Genomic DNA, 18,849 nt, shown 5'->3' with positions numbered 1-18,849 from the left:
TTGTTAAGAAAGCAACCAGAAACCAGCTGGAAAATAAGACAGCCCCAGGAGTGAGCAGGCAGTGTAATATTAGAGAGAGGGAGGGGAAAACAGTACCATTTGAGCATGGAGCACCAGACACGAGACACAACAAACAGGCAGAAGTGTGTGTGTGTATGTGTGTGTGTGTGTGTGTGTGTGTGTGTGTGTGTGTGTGTAGGACTGTCAGGAATAGAAATGTATTTGGAGAATATATTTTCCTAGGAACACTCCCCTTCACTGCTTGCTGTCCTTCATGCAGTCAGGTCCCTGCCTCCCCATCCTTCACTTCAGCACCAGGACATGAGGACAGCTCCTCAGCCCTCCTTACAGAGCTGTGACTGCCCAAGTCATCTTGTCCTTCAGCATTTTCTCTAAATGGTGTTGGTCCTGTCACTGTCATTCGTGGTATATGTAGGGAGACACAGGAGGAACTGGGTTCATGTTTGGCTTGCTTATTTCCAAATGAGATGGAAGGCATGATCTGTCTGAACCAATCTTTTAGTTGGACTCCAGAGCAATTTAATCCAGAATAAAAGATGAAGTCGTTGGTTTGAATCTGTGGTTCAGTGTAATTGAATAGTAGTGAAACTTGATACCCTTCTTTAGTGATTTATTTTATTACTTGGTTTTAGCACTACTAGGAAGGCAAACAATCTTTACTAACTGTACTTTAGTTCATTTTCTTTTCTACTAAGTTGAGAACACCAAAAATTCTTAATAAGTAAAATTCTTTAGCCTGAGAGAACAAGGTTAGTCCTAAAAGGAAAACTTTCCAGTTCTTTGGAAGGCCTCTTATATGCATGTGCCAGACCTGGAAGATGCAAGTAGGGCTTCCCACAAGAGCCCCACAAACTACTACAGCATGCCACAGTGACCAAAACTCCACACTGAAGGTCTCTCCCCTCCAATTTCAATGCAGAGGCAACCATTTAGGAAGTGACCACACAGACATTGTTTAAAGAACCAAATCATTAAGAAGAAAACATACTTGGTTACTCTGGTCCTGTCATTCCCCCCCCCCCCCCTTTTGCCATTAAAAAGTTTCTTACTCAGTGAGTCAATACTTTTCTCCAAGCAACAGTCTTGTGTCTAAACTCTTCTCTGCAGGGCATAGCATATTTATTCCTGCTCCAGCACACAAGAGTGCACACACACACACACACACACACACACACACACACACACCAATTCATTTCTTAAGCTTTTTTAAATGTGTTGTCTGCTTTTTAAAACTTATTTTGAAATTGATTGAACCTTAAGGGAAACACCCTCACCCTTTAAGATAGCATGGAGAGGAAGAAACACGGTTGGACTGAAGGTTAGAAGCCGTTCAGAAGAAGTGTTCTGTAAAGTTAGTGGTGAAAACTTCAGAGAGAGCAACTCCTCTGAGCTTGGAGCAGCAGCAGGAAAAGGACACTGATTTTCTTATTGGGTGACCCTGGGTGCCTGAATCACACACCTGAAGCATAGTAACTGAATCTTTCTGTCCCCTTCATTTACTCTTTCCCCTTCCCCCTCCCCTTCTCTCCCTTTTCCCTCTTCTCTTCCTTCCTCATCTTCCCTGGGTCCTCTCCTTTCTCCTCTCCCATTTACCGGTTTCACTTCATTCTATCTGGGCCACTTGGAACGCCTGGAATCACTCAACCGCTTGTTGTGGACCACGCTCTCATCTTTACCACCAACTTGGCTTTCCAGACACTGCTCCCGGTCAGCCCCGCCCCCTCCCCGCATCAGTGCGGTGACACCCTCTAGACAAAATCACCCGCGTCTGAATGTCACCAACAAGTTCCACCCTGTAGTAACCCCGCCAGCGACAGCCTCGCCCAGGAAGTCCTGCCATCCCCTCCACCCACAGCCGCACGGCATCCCCAGCCCGCTGGTGATTCTTGGGGTCATTGTTACCACTGACACTTTCTTTTCTTCCTGGAAGGGGAAAGCCCGCGTGGGTGTCACTGGTTGGGTGTAAGGCTCTACGCGCTACCCTCCCCCACCTCTGCAATACACACATACACATACGCCTTCTCCACGCGGGCGACACAAAGGGAGCGAGTGTGAGAGCGGGGCGCCCTCGGGGCAGGAGGGCTCAGGGAGGGGGCACCAGGGAGGGGCGGGGGCTGATCCGGCCCAGGAGGAAGGGAGGGAAGGAAGCAGGTGCCAGACACCCAGACGAAGGCGAGGGGCGTCCTTACCTGCCCCCAGGTTAAAGGAGATCCTGGCCTCTGCGAGATATGGCGTGTCGCTCTTGGAGCGGACTCTTCTGATGGGCCGCCGGTCTATGTCATCCTCCGAAGAAGCCGCCATTAATGTGGGAGGCAGGAGCAGGGTCGCCCGGCGAGCTGAGAGGAGAAGGAGATGGAGAGAGGGGGAGGGAGAGAGGCGGAAAGGGGGAGGAGGGGAAAGGAGGAGGCTCACACACATAGAATGGGGGAGGGGAGGGGGAGGGAAAAGGAGGGAAAGGGGTAGGGAGGGTGGGGAAGAGAGGGAAAAGGGTAAAAAGAGGTAGAGAAAGAATGAGAGAAAGAGAGCAGAGAAAAGGGTGAAGGGAGAGAAAGAAAATCCGTTAAGGATTGGTGGACTGGAGCAAGATCAGGTTAGCCCGGGTGTGTACCCAGGGCTCCCCCTAACTCCTCTCCCAGCGCTGGGCCAAAGGGTCAACGCTCTTGGTCAACACCCTGCCTCCTGCCGCAGCGCAGCCCTGTTTCAGCCGCTGGCACAAGACAGGCTAACGCGAATAGGAAGACTCCAAAGCCAAGATGCCCAGTCAGCAGCACTGTGCCCTCTCCCGCCAAATACACTTCCTCTCCTTTCAAGAGCAGGCGGCTACAGTCTCCACAACCCAGGGGCCTCTTTAGCCTGAAACTGCTGGAGCCAGCTTTTCTGCTCCCCGCAGCCACTCCTGTCACTCTTGCCTTTTTTGCCTTGGGGATGGGCACCTACCTATCCCAGGACATCCTCTGTGTTCTATCCCTCCCAACCAGACGCCCAAAATAAAGTTTGAAACAGATAAGGACATCTTTAGAAGTTCTCTTACCTGCCCTTTACAGTTTACGGTGGGACATGGAGGGAGAGTGTGGTCAAGTTTGGGAGGATGGGTTTTATAATTGATATTTTCAGTGGAGACCAGGCTTAGTCATAGACCTGATGGTCATCTTCTCCATTCACTAGGTTGTAGGGTGTGCTTATCTCGACATCAATACCTCCTATGTGAACCTTCAACTTCTGCTTTCGGGCACTTTTAATACAAATAATGCTGTTTGTACTGGAGTTCTCTCGGCAGCTCTGCACCATTGTGCCTGAAGGAGAGGTAACGATCAAAGGGGCTTGGGATTGTTTGTACATTTGCGGTGCCTAACTGCAACACTCCACACAACACAGCAAAAGAACCAGAGGGTTTTCTGGGGGTGTGATCAGAACCCGTCTGATGCCACCATTGTAACTATTGATGGACTAAACTCCTTTATGCTTGTCTTTCTGGATCTTATGACACAGGATCTTTTTTCTGCCCTGATGTCATTATTCTTCAGTCTAATAAGTGCCCACCTCCGGCAGGTGAATAACCTAACCTCTTTAGTAGAAAGGAGTGCTCAATATGGCTTCCAGCCCTTTGGTCTCTCAACTCAGACTCTACAAGGCTCTCTGTACTGCAGTTGCCCAGTTCCCTCTCATTTTATATTCATTTTATTTTCAGCCCCCTCTGGACTTGGCAGTCTCTCTCCTCTGGACTCCTGCCTTCACACATGCATTGTGACCCTTGGCCTTGCTGCTTGCTTGACCTCTACCATGGCCTCCATGATTCTGACTGAACTTCCTACGGCACTCCCAGCACCTCAGGACTTCTGTCCCTTCCCTTCCTTCTCATTCCATCTACTGCTTCCTAACTTACTGTCCCTATCAAGGCCATTTTGAAAGGCTGCCAATGTCTTTCTAACAGATCCTTCTTCTATTTGGTCTCTTTGAAATATTTCATGATCTATTTTTCTTGATATTATCTCTTCCTTGGCTCTTTCACCTCTGAGCTACTTCCCTCACCACTGGATTTCTAACGGTCAGCCAGCTCCCCCAAGTTAGTCTGAAGTTGCTCAGCCCAAAACTCATCGCTTGCTCGCCACCCTGACCCCCACGCCCAACTTCAACCTCTCATTGTCCTGTTCTCATCCAGTATTTTCTTGGAATCTACTCAGATTATCCACATCTGACTCACTTTGGATGGACCTGCACTTGTGTTAATGCAACACTACACATCTCTTCAAACTTTTCATGTTCCCCTAAGAACATGTCTCGGTTGTGAGCCTACTGCCCTAGATTGCTTCCTAATGCTGCATATGATACTAATCAAAAGTAACTTGGAAGATGACGAGGTTTATTTGGCTTGCAGGTTATCGTCTGTCATTCCATCATCAAGGGAAACCAAGGCAGGAACCTGGAGGCAGGAACTGAAGCCGGGACCATGGAGGGACCTTGTTCACTGGCTTGCTTCCAAGCTCACATTCAGCTACTTTATATAACCCAAGACTGCATGGCGAGGGGTGATACCACCCACAGTACCTTAAGTCTGTCTCCATCAGTTAGCATTCAAGAAATGCCCCAAAGTCCCATCTAATGGAGTCAATTCCTCAATAGTGCTTGTAGAACTTCCTTGATAGAATTTTTGGGGTCACTTATATAAACTATCATCAGCAAATAATGAGAGTTTGACTTCTTTTCCTATTTGTATCCCCTTGATCTCCTTTTATTGTCTTGTTGCTCTAGCTAGAACATCAAGTACTATATTGAATAGATATGGAAAGGGTGGGCAACCTTGCCTTGTTCTTGATTTCAGTGGGATCACTTTGAGTTTCTCTACATTTAGTTTGATGATGGCTGTTGGCTTGCTGTATGTTGCCTTTATTATGTTCAGGTATGTTCCTTGTGTCCCTGCTCTCTCCAAGAACTTTATCACAAAGAAATGTTGTATTTTGTCAAAGTCTCTTTTAGCATCTAATGTGTGTGGTTTTTTTTTTAGTTTGTTTATATGGTGGACTATATCGACAGATTTTCAAATGTTGAACCATCTTTGTATCTCTGTGATGAAGCCTACTTGGTCATGGTGGATGATTTTCTGATGTGTTCTTGGATTCTGTTTTTCGGCATTTTATTGAATATTTTTTGCATCAACGTTCATGAGTGAGATTGGTCTGTAATTCTCTTTCTTATAATGTCTTTCTGTGGTTTGGGGATCAGGGTAATTGTAGCCTCATAAAAAGAGCTTGGCAGTGTTCCTTCTGTTTCTGTTGTGTGAAACAATTTGAGGAGAATTGGTATTAGTTCTTCTTTAAAAATCTTGTAGGATTCTGTGCTAAACCATCTGGTCCTGGGCTTTTTTTGGTTGGGAGACTTTTGATGACTGTTTCTATTTCTTTAGCAGTTATAGGTCTGTTTAATTTCCTTATCTGGCCTTGATTTAATTTTGGTAAGTGACATACACAGACACTGAGAGCAAAAATTAATAAATGGACCTCCTAAAACTGAGAAGCTTCTGTAAAGCAAAGGACACGGTCAACGAGACAAAACAGCAGCCTACAGGATGGGAAAAGATCTTTACCATCCCCACATCAAACAGAGGTCTGATCTCCAAAATATACAAAGAACTCAAGAAATTGATCATCAACTCTCTGAATGTGGCTGACAGTGGGGACTGACTGAGAAGCCAATGATAATGGCACTAAGATTTGTCTCTACTGCATGTACTGGCTCCTTAGGATCCTAGTCTATTTGGATGCACACCTTCCTAGGCCTGGATGGAGGGGGGAGGGCCTTGGACTTCCCACAGGACAGGGTACCCTGCCCTCTCTTAGGACTGGAGGAGAAGAGTGGAGGGTGAGTAGGGGAGCAGAAGGGAAATGGGAGGAAGTGGAAATTTTGAATGGTATTATTTATAAAGCAATAGAAAAAGAAATTGGTCATCAAAAGAACAAATAATCTAATAAAAAAAATGGGGTACAGGCCGAAACAGAGAACTCTCAACAGATGAACATAAAACGGCTGAAAGACACTTAAGGAAATGCTCAACATCCTTAGCCATCAGAGAAACTCAAATAAAAACAACTCTGAGATTCCATCTTACACCTGTAAGAATGGACAAGATCAAAAAGACTGATGACAACTTATGCTGGAGAGGATGTCGGGTAAAGAGAACACTCCTGCATTGCCGGTGGGAGTTCAAACTGGTACAGCAGCTTTGGAAATCAGTATGGCAATTTCTCAGAAAATTAGGAAACAACCTACCTTAAGACCCAGCAATACCACTTTTGGGTATATACCGAAAGGATGCTCATTTGTACCACAAGGACATGTACTCAACTATGTTTATAGCAGCACTGTCTGTCATAGCCAGAATCTGGAAACAACCTAAATGCCCCTTGACCAAAGAATAAATGTAGAAGATGTACATTTACACATTTACACAATGGAGTACTACACAGAAGAAAAATAATGACATCTTGAAATTTGTGGGCAAATGGATAGATCTAGAAAATATCATATTGAGTGAGGTAACCCAGACCCAGACAAACAAGTATAGAATGTATTCACTCATAAGTGGCTTTTAGACATAAAGCAAAGAAAAACCAGCCTACAATCCACAATCCCAGAGAACCTAGACAACAAAGAGGACCCCAAGAGAAACATACATGATCTAATCTGCATAGGTAGATAAGATCTCCTGAGTAAATTGGGAGCATGGGGATCATAGGAGAGGGCCAAAGGGGAAAGGCAGGAAGGGAGGGTAACAGAGAAAAATATATAGCTTAATAAAAACAATAAAAAAAGAAAAAAGAAAATGCTGCGATCCTGTCTATGTTATTCATGAGCCTTGTTTGAAGAAGAATGGCAATGCTGTCTGAAGGACTAGCTAGGCAAAGATTTCCCAGGATTTCTTTTACACATATTTATTCTTGATACAGAAAAATACATCTGTGAGAAATTCCTATTTCATACGTATTTCATACTTTAGATGTTGATTAAGAACTAAATGCTGTTAGACAGTGGTAGCACATGCCTTTAATCCCAGAACTCGGAAGGCAGAGGCAAGTGGATCTCTGTGAGTTTGAGTCCAGCCTAATCTACAAGAGATGGTTCCAGGACAGGCTCCAAAGCTACAGAGAAACCCTTTTTTGAAAAGCCAAAACAAACAAAAACAAACAAACAAACAACAACAACAACAACAAAGAAAGAATAAAAAAGAAAAAGAACCCTAAATGATGCTAATAATTTTAGGTTATTCATAGACATTCAATTTATAACTGTTGTTGTTGTTGACAGGGTCTGGCTCTACAGTTCTCGTTAGCCTGAAATTTGCTTATATTTGTATATCAGGCTGGCCTCGAACTTACAGTTGTTCTCCTGTATCTGCCTTTATGCTGGGATTACAGGTGTTGCTACCACACCTAGACACATACATTTTCATATAAGTTTACTATAGACTATTATATTCTTTAAATACTTTAAAATAGATATACTTTTATAAAGAAAGTTGCAATAAAATACTATACTTTGCAGCATACTGTTGAATTCAGTTATTATATTTCAGTTATGATTGTTATCTTCCATTTCTTGCCTTCCTTGATATGCTTCCTTTTTTTGTATTTCAAATGTTTTTAAAATTCCACATTCCCTCTTTTCCTGCATTTTTCTTTAGCTCTAACCATCTCCCTTATTTTATAGGAATAGCTCATTGTGATAGCGTTATAGTATAACTTCTTTCCACGAAATGCTTGACTGAGTGGCATCAGAAGATCTCTGGGAGAGGAAACAAGGGTGGGGGGGACTAACATTATCTTATTAACTAGTACTGTCAATGGATGGATCTCAGGCACATCACCTGCAAAAGTATGAGGTTCAGATTACAAGTAACATGAAAAGACCCTGCCCAGTCTCAACACTCTATAGTTATTTGTAACTACTGTGGTACTGTCCCACTTAGATTACATTTTTTGTCAACTTGACACATGCCAGAGTCACTTTGGAGGAAAGAATTTCAATTGAGAAAACGCCTCTGTTAGAATGACCCGTCGGCAGATCTGCAGGAAATTTTCTTGATGAATGACTGATTTGGGGAGGACCAAGACCACTAAGGGCAGTGCCACCACCTGGGAAGATTGTACTGGGTTCTTTAAAAGCAGGCTGAGCAAACCAGGTGGAGCAAACTAGTAAACAACACTCCTCCATGGCCTCTCCTTCAGTTCTACCTTCAGATTCCTTCTTGAATTCCTTCCCTATCTTCCCTCAATGGGCTGTAATTCGGTATATATAAGTCAAAACACCTTCATGTCCAAGCCGCTTTTGATTATGGTCTTTATCATAGCAACAGACAACAGGTTAGGAAAGTTATTCTGGTTGTCTCCATAAAAATCCTTGGCACCTTTGGTCTCTCAGTCTTAAGAGACATTTACCTTTGTTATATAATTATAAGTAATTATAGTTAGGAAATAATGTGCTATTTGCTAGTCTCCCTCTTGATTCATAGTATTCACATGCATTTCATAGATAATTCTTTAGAATTATCTTTAGAATTAATGCTCCATATTGTTTCCATCATGTAGCAATACCCATATGATTGTATGAGGACCCATGTGACTATGAGAGTGTGCATACAGAGAACTAAATTCAGTTGTGACCTCAACAACTACCAATTAGAAATTTAAAAAAAAAATGGCAGTGTATTCTTTTTAAAATACTTCCTACAGAAGATGATGGAGACATGAAAACAAAGAAAGGTAACATAATAGATTCTTACTGTGAAAGTCTTTGAGGTAAGTAAGACTTATCCTTAGAAATATTGTTTGGCATGTACTTCTAGAAAACCCTTACATCATAATCAGGTGAGACTTGGTCTTTGGGTCTTTCTTTGTTTTGCAATATAGTTTTCCTGGGTCTTCCAGGCAGTTGTCACACTCACAATCCTAAAATCCTCCGGCTTCAGCCTTCACGAGCTGGCCTTTCAGGTGTGTCCCACCATTACTAAATTGTGGATTTTGCATGTGCCCAAGGAGAACCTACTAAATTAGAGAATGAAGGCTGAGATGGAGTAACTGTATCTTAAAAGCCGTTCCAACTGTTTTGATTCTTATCACATGGATTCCGTATTACACTAGAGGTCTCAATAAATAAATAAGGCCACCAAAATAAGTGTAAGAGGTTATTAATTTGAAAGCAAGAACAATGATTTTACTGGCCATATTTGTTATAATTGTGTACGAAATACATCTTACTATATTACTGGGGATGTTTGTGTTTTTAATTATTTGTTTGCTTGTTTACTATGGGGTTGAGAATGCCTGCGAGAAGGTGCCCAAGGTTTACCACAGTGACTATGGAGGTCAGAGGAAAAATGGCATGAGTTGCTTCTCTTTTTCCACCAGGTGGGTTCCAGGGAATGAACACAAGTTGTCAGTTTTGGTGGTAAGACCCTTATATATTGACCCATCTCAATGGCCTGAGAATAAAAATTTTAAAGTACCATACATAATGACATTAACACAGATGAATAACTATGAAAAATTTTAACAAAGATAAATAATAATTGTATATAAAAACTACGTAGCTTCATGGACATAAATTAAGAAGACTTAAATAAAATGGGTAATGGAATTAATATACTATTATAACTTTCATAAATTTAAAGGCAAATCATTGTTAAGGCATCAACCTTTTAAAACTGACCTATAGGTTCAATGTTATTCCAAACAAATCTAAGTATTTTTAAAGAAAATTTGACAACTGATTCTAAAAATGCACAAAAGAATGCAAAGGGAGAATAGTCAGCATGATCTTGGCAAAGGAGAAAGAATTTGTAGGATTTATAGTATAAGACACTAAGATTTATGACAGCCCAGAATACAAAAATAATGTAAGATGAATTATCAATAGAAGACCTAAAAACAGGCGTATATTTGAACAGTCCTGTGACTTGGATGAGATTATCTTTGTAGTATATTAAGGAAGGGATGGTCTTCTATAGTGCCAGAAGGTGACACACACTGATGGGGAGAAAATACGTCTATCATCTTATGTAGTGCTGAAACTGCATGCTACAATACTGACCTGCCTGGCATGATATTCCTGTTGGTGCAATATTGACATAATGGTTATATAAGTAACCAACTGCTTTCTGACAGGCTATGGGGCTGACTCATTTCATTTCTGGTAGCCCATGACTGAAAAGACCATATACTCAAGGGAAAAATCTACTTTTGTGGTTTTACAACAAGATCTTGCTGTGACCCTGCCTTCTAAATATTTGTTTAAACTTGTAGATTTGTGTTGTCCTCAACTTTGGTCAGGAAAGCTTCTATGTGCAGTGGGTAGTGGTTAGTGTAGAGACTCATAACTAGTCAAAATGCTAATAACTAACTGTATTATAGTTAATTTGTATATCTAATGGCGACTGCTCCACTATAGGTAATCATCTATATCAAGCTCCACCCATTCAAGATGGAAATATTGTAGAAGCTGGGGCATAAAGAATATATGAGCTACCAGGTGGAGAGGAGAGACATAGAAGGCTGAATTATAAGAGTTACATGTCTGTTGCATAGACTGACTCACAGTCGCTGTGGTTCCCTGGATAAAGCAAGTCAGTAAATTTCCAGCATAGATAAAGACTCCTAGAACTATTTCTTTTTGAAGGGGCTATTGACAGCTGGGAGCTGCCTATGGAGGAAGACTTTTCCTTTTGGAGGGAATATGCTTGCTGGTAGACGATTACACCTCTAGTGCAATACTGAATCCTTGTAATGAGAGTCGACATAATTGGAACAGTTTTTAAAATCTAGCTACTCCATCACATCCTTCACTCTCTAATTCAGTAGGTTCTTCTTGGGGGACATGCAAAATCCTCTGTGCATGGTCCACACCTGTGCTCGTGTGAGCAGCACAAATTGGACTCTAGAGATGAGCAATAACAACAAAAAAGAAGGATATGGAGTTGTGAAGACAAACAGTATGGTGGGCAGTAAAATAAATAATATTTATTTTATGTACATATTATATGTCTGTTTTATCAACATGTGTCTGTGTACCACATATAGGTCCATAAATTTTTATGTATTTATTTAAGAATTCTCTGTTTTTCTATGTGTGGGTTTAGCTTTTACTTTTTTATATTTTTCTTTTATTGAAAATGGCTTTTTAGATGCCTTTATTTTTTTGAAGAACCCTGCTCTGATAACATAATAAGGTAACTGTATTGGAATATGTGCAAGGAAGAAAAAAATTGCTAGCAGTTCTTGTGCCTTAATAAAGGTTAAAATGAAAAGAGAAGATCACAGGAATAAAAAGCCAGGGTGAAGAAGCTTACATCCAACCTGGGATGATTTGGAGACAAAATCTAAGACATTCACTAATGAAAGGTGTTACATTGAAAGAAGACATTTGCGAGTCCTGGTGGAAGCTGACAGAGAACTGGTAAGAATGCATCCATGCATGCATGAATAAATAAATGCAGGAAAAGAAAAGACTTACCAATATGGAGATAGGTGTTAAAATCATCATTTTATGACCATTGCTATAAATATCAAGCAAGGGGGAAAACAGATCAAGAAAGAACCAACAGAGATGCTAAATCCAGGGAAGAGTTTGATGAGATGCAGGATGATTTTATGGCTTTGAAGTTTCTTTCCCTACACCCACTAGTTTCCTGGTAGAAGCTGGACAGCATCTTGCCTAGGCAATGAACATGGCCACCTCCGGTAAAGGACAATTGGGTACAGGGTGTCTCCACATATACACCCAGAGAGTAATGTAAAGTTACCTTTGGACTATTTTAGCCTAGAAAGAGCAAACTTGAGACTTATGAGAACATAGCAGACAACAGCGAATTAGGAGTGGGCTGTTAAAAAGGGGAAGAAGAATCATGTTTCACAAATGACAATGTTATAAAGGGTAACTTAAGAGTGTAGAAACATATTATGGTCAAAAAAGCAAAAGAGATCTGACCCTAGATTGGGTTAGACTAGGCTGTCCTAGATCACACCTTTGGGCTGAACTGACCTTGGCCTGAATTTTGTCCTTTAATGGAAGGGTGCTTTAAGTCCCAGTCAACTCGCATTGAAAGGCAAAGAGCAGGTTATATTAAAATGTTACTGTGGCTGATAAATGCACTGTGGTCATAAAATAACTATCTATATACCTATTCACATCTCTCTAGATCAATTGTGGATGGGTAGGTGAGATATAAATTGATGATATATTAATTATGGAAAAATAAAGGCAAGAGAATTAATCCACTAAAAACATACTAATTCCTTTCTCTTTATAAAAATTCCCAGAGATGAGATACAGACGAGGTAGCAACCTTTTCAAAAATTATGAAAAATTATCAGTTAGGTAAGTTCTGAGTTTGTGGACAAACAGTAATAATATTAAGAGTATTTTGTTTTGGATTACTTGGAGGCCCTTGACATTTTGTTTAAAATTGAATTTTGTATATTGTATTTAAGCAGATTAGGAGTCTGGGCTGCATGAACAAAACATGTTTCACCCCTTGGCATATCTGAAGAGTTAGAAATGTAAGCAATTTTAGACCTCACAATTTAACCTGGTCCAATGTCATTACGGCAAATTATCTTGTAGGAAACACAAAATGTGAGCAATGCCAATGGATGTCATTGACAGCAATACCAATCCAGACCACTGCAGTTACTTCTACATCTTAAGCTGGTTTAACAAAAACACACCGAGGCTGGGTTTTTGTTACCACTAAATTTAGCATGTAGATCCTGGAACATTTTTCTTTTCTATGCATAACATCTTTTTCTAGAAACTCAAAATACGCAGAAATGTCACTGGTGCCTTTTAATTCTCACTCCCCGGCTCGTCACTAAAGGAGCTGTCTATTTCACACACTTCTGACACCAGTTCCCTTTTCTCTCTGCAAAATTTATCAGGGTCCAAAACAGAGAAGGGATAGTGGGATTTTTTTTTAACCATTTCTTTCCAGGTTCTAGATATATGATCTTTCTAGCAGGCCCGATTTAAATCTTCTCCATTGTACAATTTTAGGGGAGTACTGTCCAGCTCAGAATCTATGTGAGTAGAGCTGGAAAACTATAAAATCCACACTCTTGCTGCCCCGTGCATCCAAAGGATAAGGCCACTTCGGGACACCGAGCTAACCCGTTTTCTACAGCTATTTGGGTGGAGTGACTGCTCTGAGTCTTCCTATCTTCTTTTGGATGGATGCCTGCAGATAGATGGGTACAAGACTGTTAGTTAACTACCCTGACACCAGGCTAGCAATTCTTTCTCAGAGGGTCTGATTCATTTTATGAAAATCTGTACCTAAGTTAGTGAAAACTGCTTATTCACATGAGACATATTAATAAAACCTGCTTCTCTTTCTGGTGGAAAAATCTTTCTCTTTTCTCCCCATCTTTGCAAGTCTAAACTGCCTGATTTCTGTAGCTGAAATATTTTTATCCCCACTCCCACACTTTGTGCCACTAGGAAAATTCGCTCTTCCCTCTTTGTTTACCTCTGCCAACCTCAAGGCCGTTTATGCTTTTCCCTTTGCATGAACATATAAAAAAGATGATGATAATATTATATTCCACCCAGAAATCATGAAGTACTGCTTAAAAACACAGGTGTGAGGTCAGCCTTTCTGAATTTGTATCTAAATCCCAAACTTAGACTTTCATGACTTCAAAACCAATTAATATCTCTGTGAATCCGAGACCAACATAGCACCCCCCTCTACAGTCTCAGTGAGGAGGCAAACACATAATCCTTATTAAGTCTCTGGCAAAGTATATTCTTTATAAACCTTGACTAATAGTATAGAATGCTATTATTACTCAATAGTCCAAAGCAAGGCTATAGTTGTGAAATTACACCTTGGCATAATCCCAAGGCTTAATACTTATCAGACTTATTTAAAAAACTAGCTCTCCAAGCTTTGGTTCCCTTATATGCAAATGAGAAATTAAATGAACTCTTTCACCGGGCCCTGAGAGGATAAAACATTATGTAATAAATGTAAAACACCTAACATGGAGCCTGACAGAAGTGGGCGGACAGCAAATGTTCACTGCTTCCTTTCCTCCTGGTTTCTTAAAGTAGACACTGTGCAAAGTGGCTGGGGGCTGGCTGCTAAAACCTGCTAGATACAGAAAGGAAAGATGTGGTTCAGGCTTCGCGTGTCGAATGGAGTCAGTCAGAGACTCGACCAGCATCTATTATTTCAATGTTGATCATACCTGTTTAAGGTATATAAGTCACTTTCCAAGTCTCATTCGGCTGTACAGGTAGCGGCAAGTCTTGTAATTTTAATTTTGCATTTTCTACATGGCTGGTTTGAAATCTGGGTGGTAATTAAAGACATAATTTAAAGTCTTAAGGTTTTCATGTCCCTGATTCATGTTCAGCGTGCAGAAAGGTGACAAACACGTGCAGCAAACTGCTGGCCTTGTGCATTTGGAAGTCACCTCAAAGTAAAGGCTGTTAGCTTGAGCTATCGGAGTCTCTTTGCAGTAAGATGATAGCATATAGAGATAGGTACAGTAGTACCCTGATTGGTTTTTGTCAACTTGACATAAGTGAGGGCCATCTGGGAAGAGAGAAAATGCCTTCATCAAGATTGGCCTGTTGGCAAGCCTGGGGGTGCAGTTTCTTAAATTAATGATTGATATGGGAGAGTTCAACCCACTGTAGTTGATCTTACCCCTGGGCAGGTGACCTTGGGTTATATTAAGAATCAAGCTGAGCTAACTATGAAGGACAAGCCGGTAATCACGGTCTTCCATGGGCTCTGCTTTAGTTCTGGCCTCCAGGTTCCTGCCTTGAGTTCCCGCCCTAACTTCATCTCATGATGAACCATAAGATATAAGATCAAATAGATCCTCTCCTCCCCAGCTTGCTTTTGGTTACAGTGTTTATCTCAGCGACAGGAACCTGACTAGGACTGTCAGCCTAGGCACTGGGATTCTGGATTTTGTTTAACTCTTCAGCCACAAACCAGTTATGTTATCTAGTTATAGGACTATTCAGTGTTCTACCCCCAACCATTCAGTCCCTAGAAATGTAGGAAACTACAAAGTTAGGAGGACATATGTTTGAATTCTGGTATTGTTGTTTATTTTAGCTGTATTTTTTCTTCTAAGCTTTAATTTCATATGCACTGAGGCAATAATATCTAACCAGTGACAAGTCTGTAGTTTTGGGTGAAACATGCATGCATAGCTTCTGGTATACATTAGGTATTAATAAGCAGTGCTTGTGTTTCTTTCTTCCTCAAGACTAAGTTTCCTCATCTGTAAAATGAGCCAGTTAACATAGCATCTTTAGGCTTTAATGTCCTACCATTGCCATAATTACACTGTTGAGTCAAACCTTAGAAAGACCCAGAAGCTGCTGGTGTGTCTTGAACAAGAACACTGTTGGGAGGTCAGGGACTGCAGACTCTTCTTAATGGATGGGCTGGAGGGAAGGCCCGCCCAGGGCAGATTAGGTGGATATTTTGTTTGCATTCTGTTGTGTCTACAGATGGGCTGCTGATGGTAATCAGATCACAGGGTATTAGTCAGCCACTCTGCCTCGTAAATAACAGAAGAACTCATTCGGGGACACAGTCCAGCTGGCAAAGGTAGCTTTGGGGCAAAACCAAAGCACAATGGACCTCCCTTCCTTCCTTCAAACTGTGTCTGATTATTAATCCATCGTGAGAACAATCCTTAGTTTAGATGAATTTTTTGTTAATTTTAAAATTAAAGTACAGAAATCTGTGGACCCTCATTTAAAGTAAAAGTATACACAGTTGTGTGTTTGTGTGCATGAAAGGAATTGCAAGCATCTGCTCCAGACTGGAGCAGCACCTATTTTAGGTGATGCTTAACTTTCGTTTGGCTTTATAGTTTCTATTTTCTATAACTATAATGTATTGCATTGGTAGTAAGAAGAAAAAAATGAGTTAGGAGTTTTGTAAGAAATTCCCATGGAGCCTTAGGAAGGTTAGCTTGTTGGCAAAGCATACACTGTCTAACTCAAAGTAAGTACGGAGGTCTATCCTCCCTCTGTGACAGTATCCTGAGAAAGAAAGATTAAATGCCCCTTTAGGAGCTCTCTCTACAGGAAACTACATAACGTGACTGTGATGCCACGTTCTTATCCTACAGTTCTTGAGGCATTTTGCCTTTGAACAGATACTATGTGAACAGTCTAAATCCTATTTGTCTGCTCATAGTATCTGCACTAGCAAATTTGCTCAACCATTGAACATTGACATCGAAGATGTGGTGGGAAGGACCAAAGGTTTAGGTTTTAAGTATTTTTTTTCAGAGCTGTAGGGCCTTGAAAAGTTACTTGATCATGGGAACATCTATAAGCTGGATAGTAAAATATACTCTGCAAATTTCCCTTTTGTGGATGAAATAAGACAATAATGGCCTTGGTCCATAGGGAGGTCTCGTCACCCTTCATTTTCCTTTGTAGCCTCAGTGTACATATCCACGCTGTTGAGTGAACTTGGGTTATGAATTCAGCATGGAAGTCAGCCTTGTAGAGTGTTTGCAGCAAGGTCTGGCTATTCAAGGACAAAGATAAGGTCTGGCTAAGGCAAGTGCCATATTCTCTGACCAATGTAGTCGCCAAACTGTTTCATTAACTAAGCAGAAGATCTTGCCACATTGGTTCACAAGAAAAATAAGCTGTTTTTTCAAGCAGCTGTAGTAAAACCTCTTTCTCTCCTCCTCTGCAATGTCCTGTGACAAGTTATAGGTCTACAGGGTGGATGAGTTTGGTTGAGGCCTTTTCCTTTTTTATTTGTTTCTTAGATGAACGTCTTGGTGCTAACTCAGAACAGAGCTCATTGCTTCTGATAAAAAAAAAAAAAAAAACCCAGTCCCGGATTTGAAATTATCTTGGCAATTGCAAACAGTTGCTTCATATAAGTATCTAAAATGGGCTATTAATTTTCAGTATTAGTGCTAAAGAGAAAGAGTGTTTCTAGCCCGAGTTGTTGTTTAGAGCAGTGTTTCCTGATAATCTCCCAGTCCTCTAAAGGACTCGGCAGGAAAGATTAAGATTCACAAGAAACATAACTCAGAAACACACGCAAAAGATGTCAGCAAATAATTTCCAAGAATTATAGTGCCATACTGAGTATTCTGGATAGCTTTCTGGGGTCTCCATACCAACATTTGCATTCATAGAACTTATTCTATATTGATGGTTACATATATTACTAGATCCAGCACACTCTCTAAATTAAGTACGTTCTAAATTAATTTCCTTCATTTTGATTCTCTTCTTAAAATCCTTCTCTCAGCGAATAACTTCTAATATTTAAAGGTAGTATCTGAGATCTCTTGACATACCACTCGGTATCTAGCTGTCTTACTTGCCACTCGTGTAGGGAAAACCGTCTCAGTTCTTCCGGATCCTTTTCTCTTCTGAATTCACCCAGTTTGCTCCCTGTCCAATTATGTTTGCTTCCCTGCAGGAGCCTGTGGTTCCCCTGGCTTCAGTCTTTCTCCCTCATCAGTTTGTGACTTTCATAATAACACGTTTGTGCACAAATTCCCACTGTGCTATTCTTTATTGAACTCAATATCTGCTTTGGAATTCCTTAGTTCAGAAACAACGCTTTGAGCACCTAGTCTTTCTTAGCCTGCTGATCTAGTCTCTTCTGCCTTGAGTCTGCATCATTGCCCTGTGCCCTCTCCATCTATGGATTCTGGGAACTGAACTCAGGTCCTCTGTAACTGCATTGAGTGCTCATAACTACTGCACCCTCCTTCCTCTTTTTATATTTTTAGACTGTCTCACATTTTAAAAGTGCTTAGAAATTTGAATTAGGAATAAACAACATTCAGGAAGAGATGGGATGGGTTGGGGATCTCTCTTGGGGAGATGCAGCCTTGCCACTTTCTTTTGAGGTATGATAAAATTAAAGGGGGATTAACATAAGAATAATCATTAATTATATGGTTATTAGCTGCTTAATACTTTGCTTTAATTTTCTATATTTATTTGTTTACTGCTTAGAAACCTTGTCTTCCTACAGCACTTTCATGCCTTTTGGAGGGGTTAGATGCTGTTTGTGTTACTAGTCAATGTTTTTCAGTAGATGATTTTAATTTATTTCCTATTGTTTTACTTATTTCCATGAGCTGGTTGTCCTCAGCCATAGCCCATAAAAAATGTGTTGCTTGCTATTTATTTTTCTGTTTCAGTGAATTTTTTTATTTAAATTTTCCTAAAGTACAATAGAACAAATACACACTACCATTATAAGAGAGTACGTGTGTTATTCTGAAAATCACGTGCCGTACCACAGTTTGTGAAGTGCTATATTATTTCATTTAATCTTCAAAATGCCCTTTGGGTTGAGAACTCTTGACCTGATTGTCATTTGCACTGGAAATGCAGAAGGGAAGCCAAAGAGACTAAGTTCTTGGTCTAACTACACAAGTCAGGAAGTAGAAGGCACTGCTTGAACTCAGGACTATGGGAAGGAAATGATGAAATTCTAAAACACAGTGGCAGCATGTAGTCAAGGTGGGGGACGTTGGATTCTTATCGTAGATTATTATGTGCCGTCACTATAACTGTAACATTCCAATGCAAACAAAGGGAATGAAAGTAAACATAAAAACTGGATAGTTACATAGATGTCAACATAGAGTTAATCAGCTCTACGCTTTTCTCCCCTTTTGTCAAAGGCTTTGATATTAATTATCCTGGTTTGCTCTTCTGGTTGAGAAACAAATAGATCTTGAAGATCATTTCTATATTTAGACATAGTACTTCAAAGTTCCAGTTTAACATATCAATACCCATTCAGGAGTTTTGTTC

At 40.7% G+C, this 18,849-nt stretch overlaps 1 protein-coding gene across 6 annotated transcripts in view; it reads right to left on the bottom strand.

Annotated features, from left to right (window-relative positions):
• Phactr1 (phosphatase and actin regulator 1) overlaps positions 1-18,849 on the bottom strand; it is a 449,396-nt gene that overhangs the window by 420,032 nt on the left and 10,515 nt on the right. For all 6 annotated transcript variants that reach the window (XM_048418822.3, XM_048419204.3, XM_048419049.3 and 3 more), the window contains exon 3: positions 2,211-2,357. In XM_048418822.3, the coding sequence (XP_048274779.2) occupies positions 2,211-2,357 (147 nt within the window). The remainder of the gene's footprint in view (positions 1-2,210; positions 2,358-18,849) is intronic.

The sequence above is a fragment of the Myodes glareolus genome, chromosome 14 (assembly GCF_982192425.1).
Source record: "Myodes glareolus chromosome 14, mMyoGla1.1, whole genome shotgun sequence".
Taxonomy (NCBI): Eukaryota; Metazoa; Chordata; class Mammalia; order Rodentia; family Cricetidae; genus Myodes; species Myodes glareolus.
This window is presented reverse-complemented; position numbering and strand designations above follow the sequence as displayed.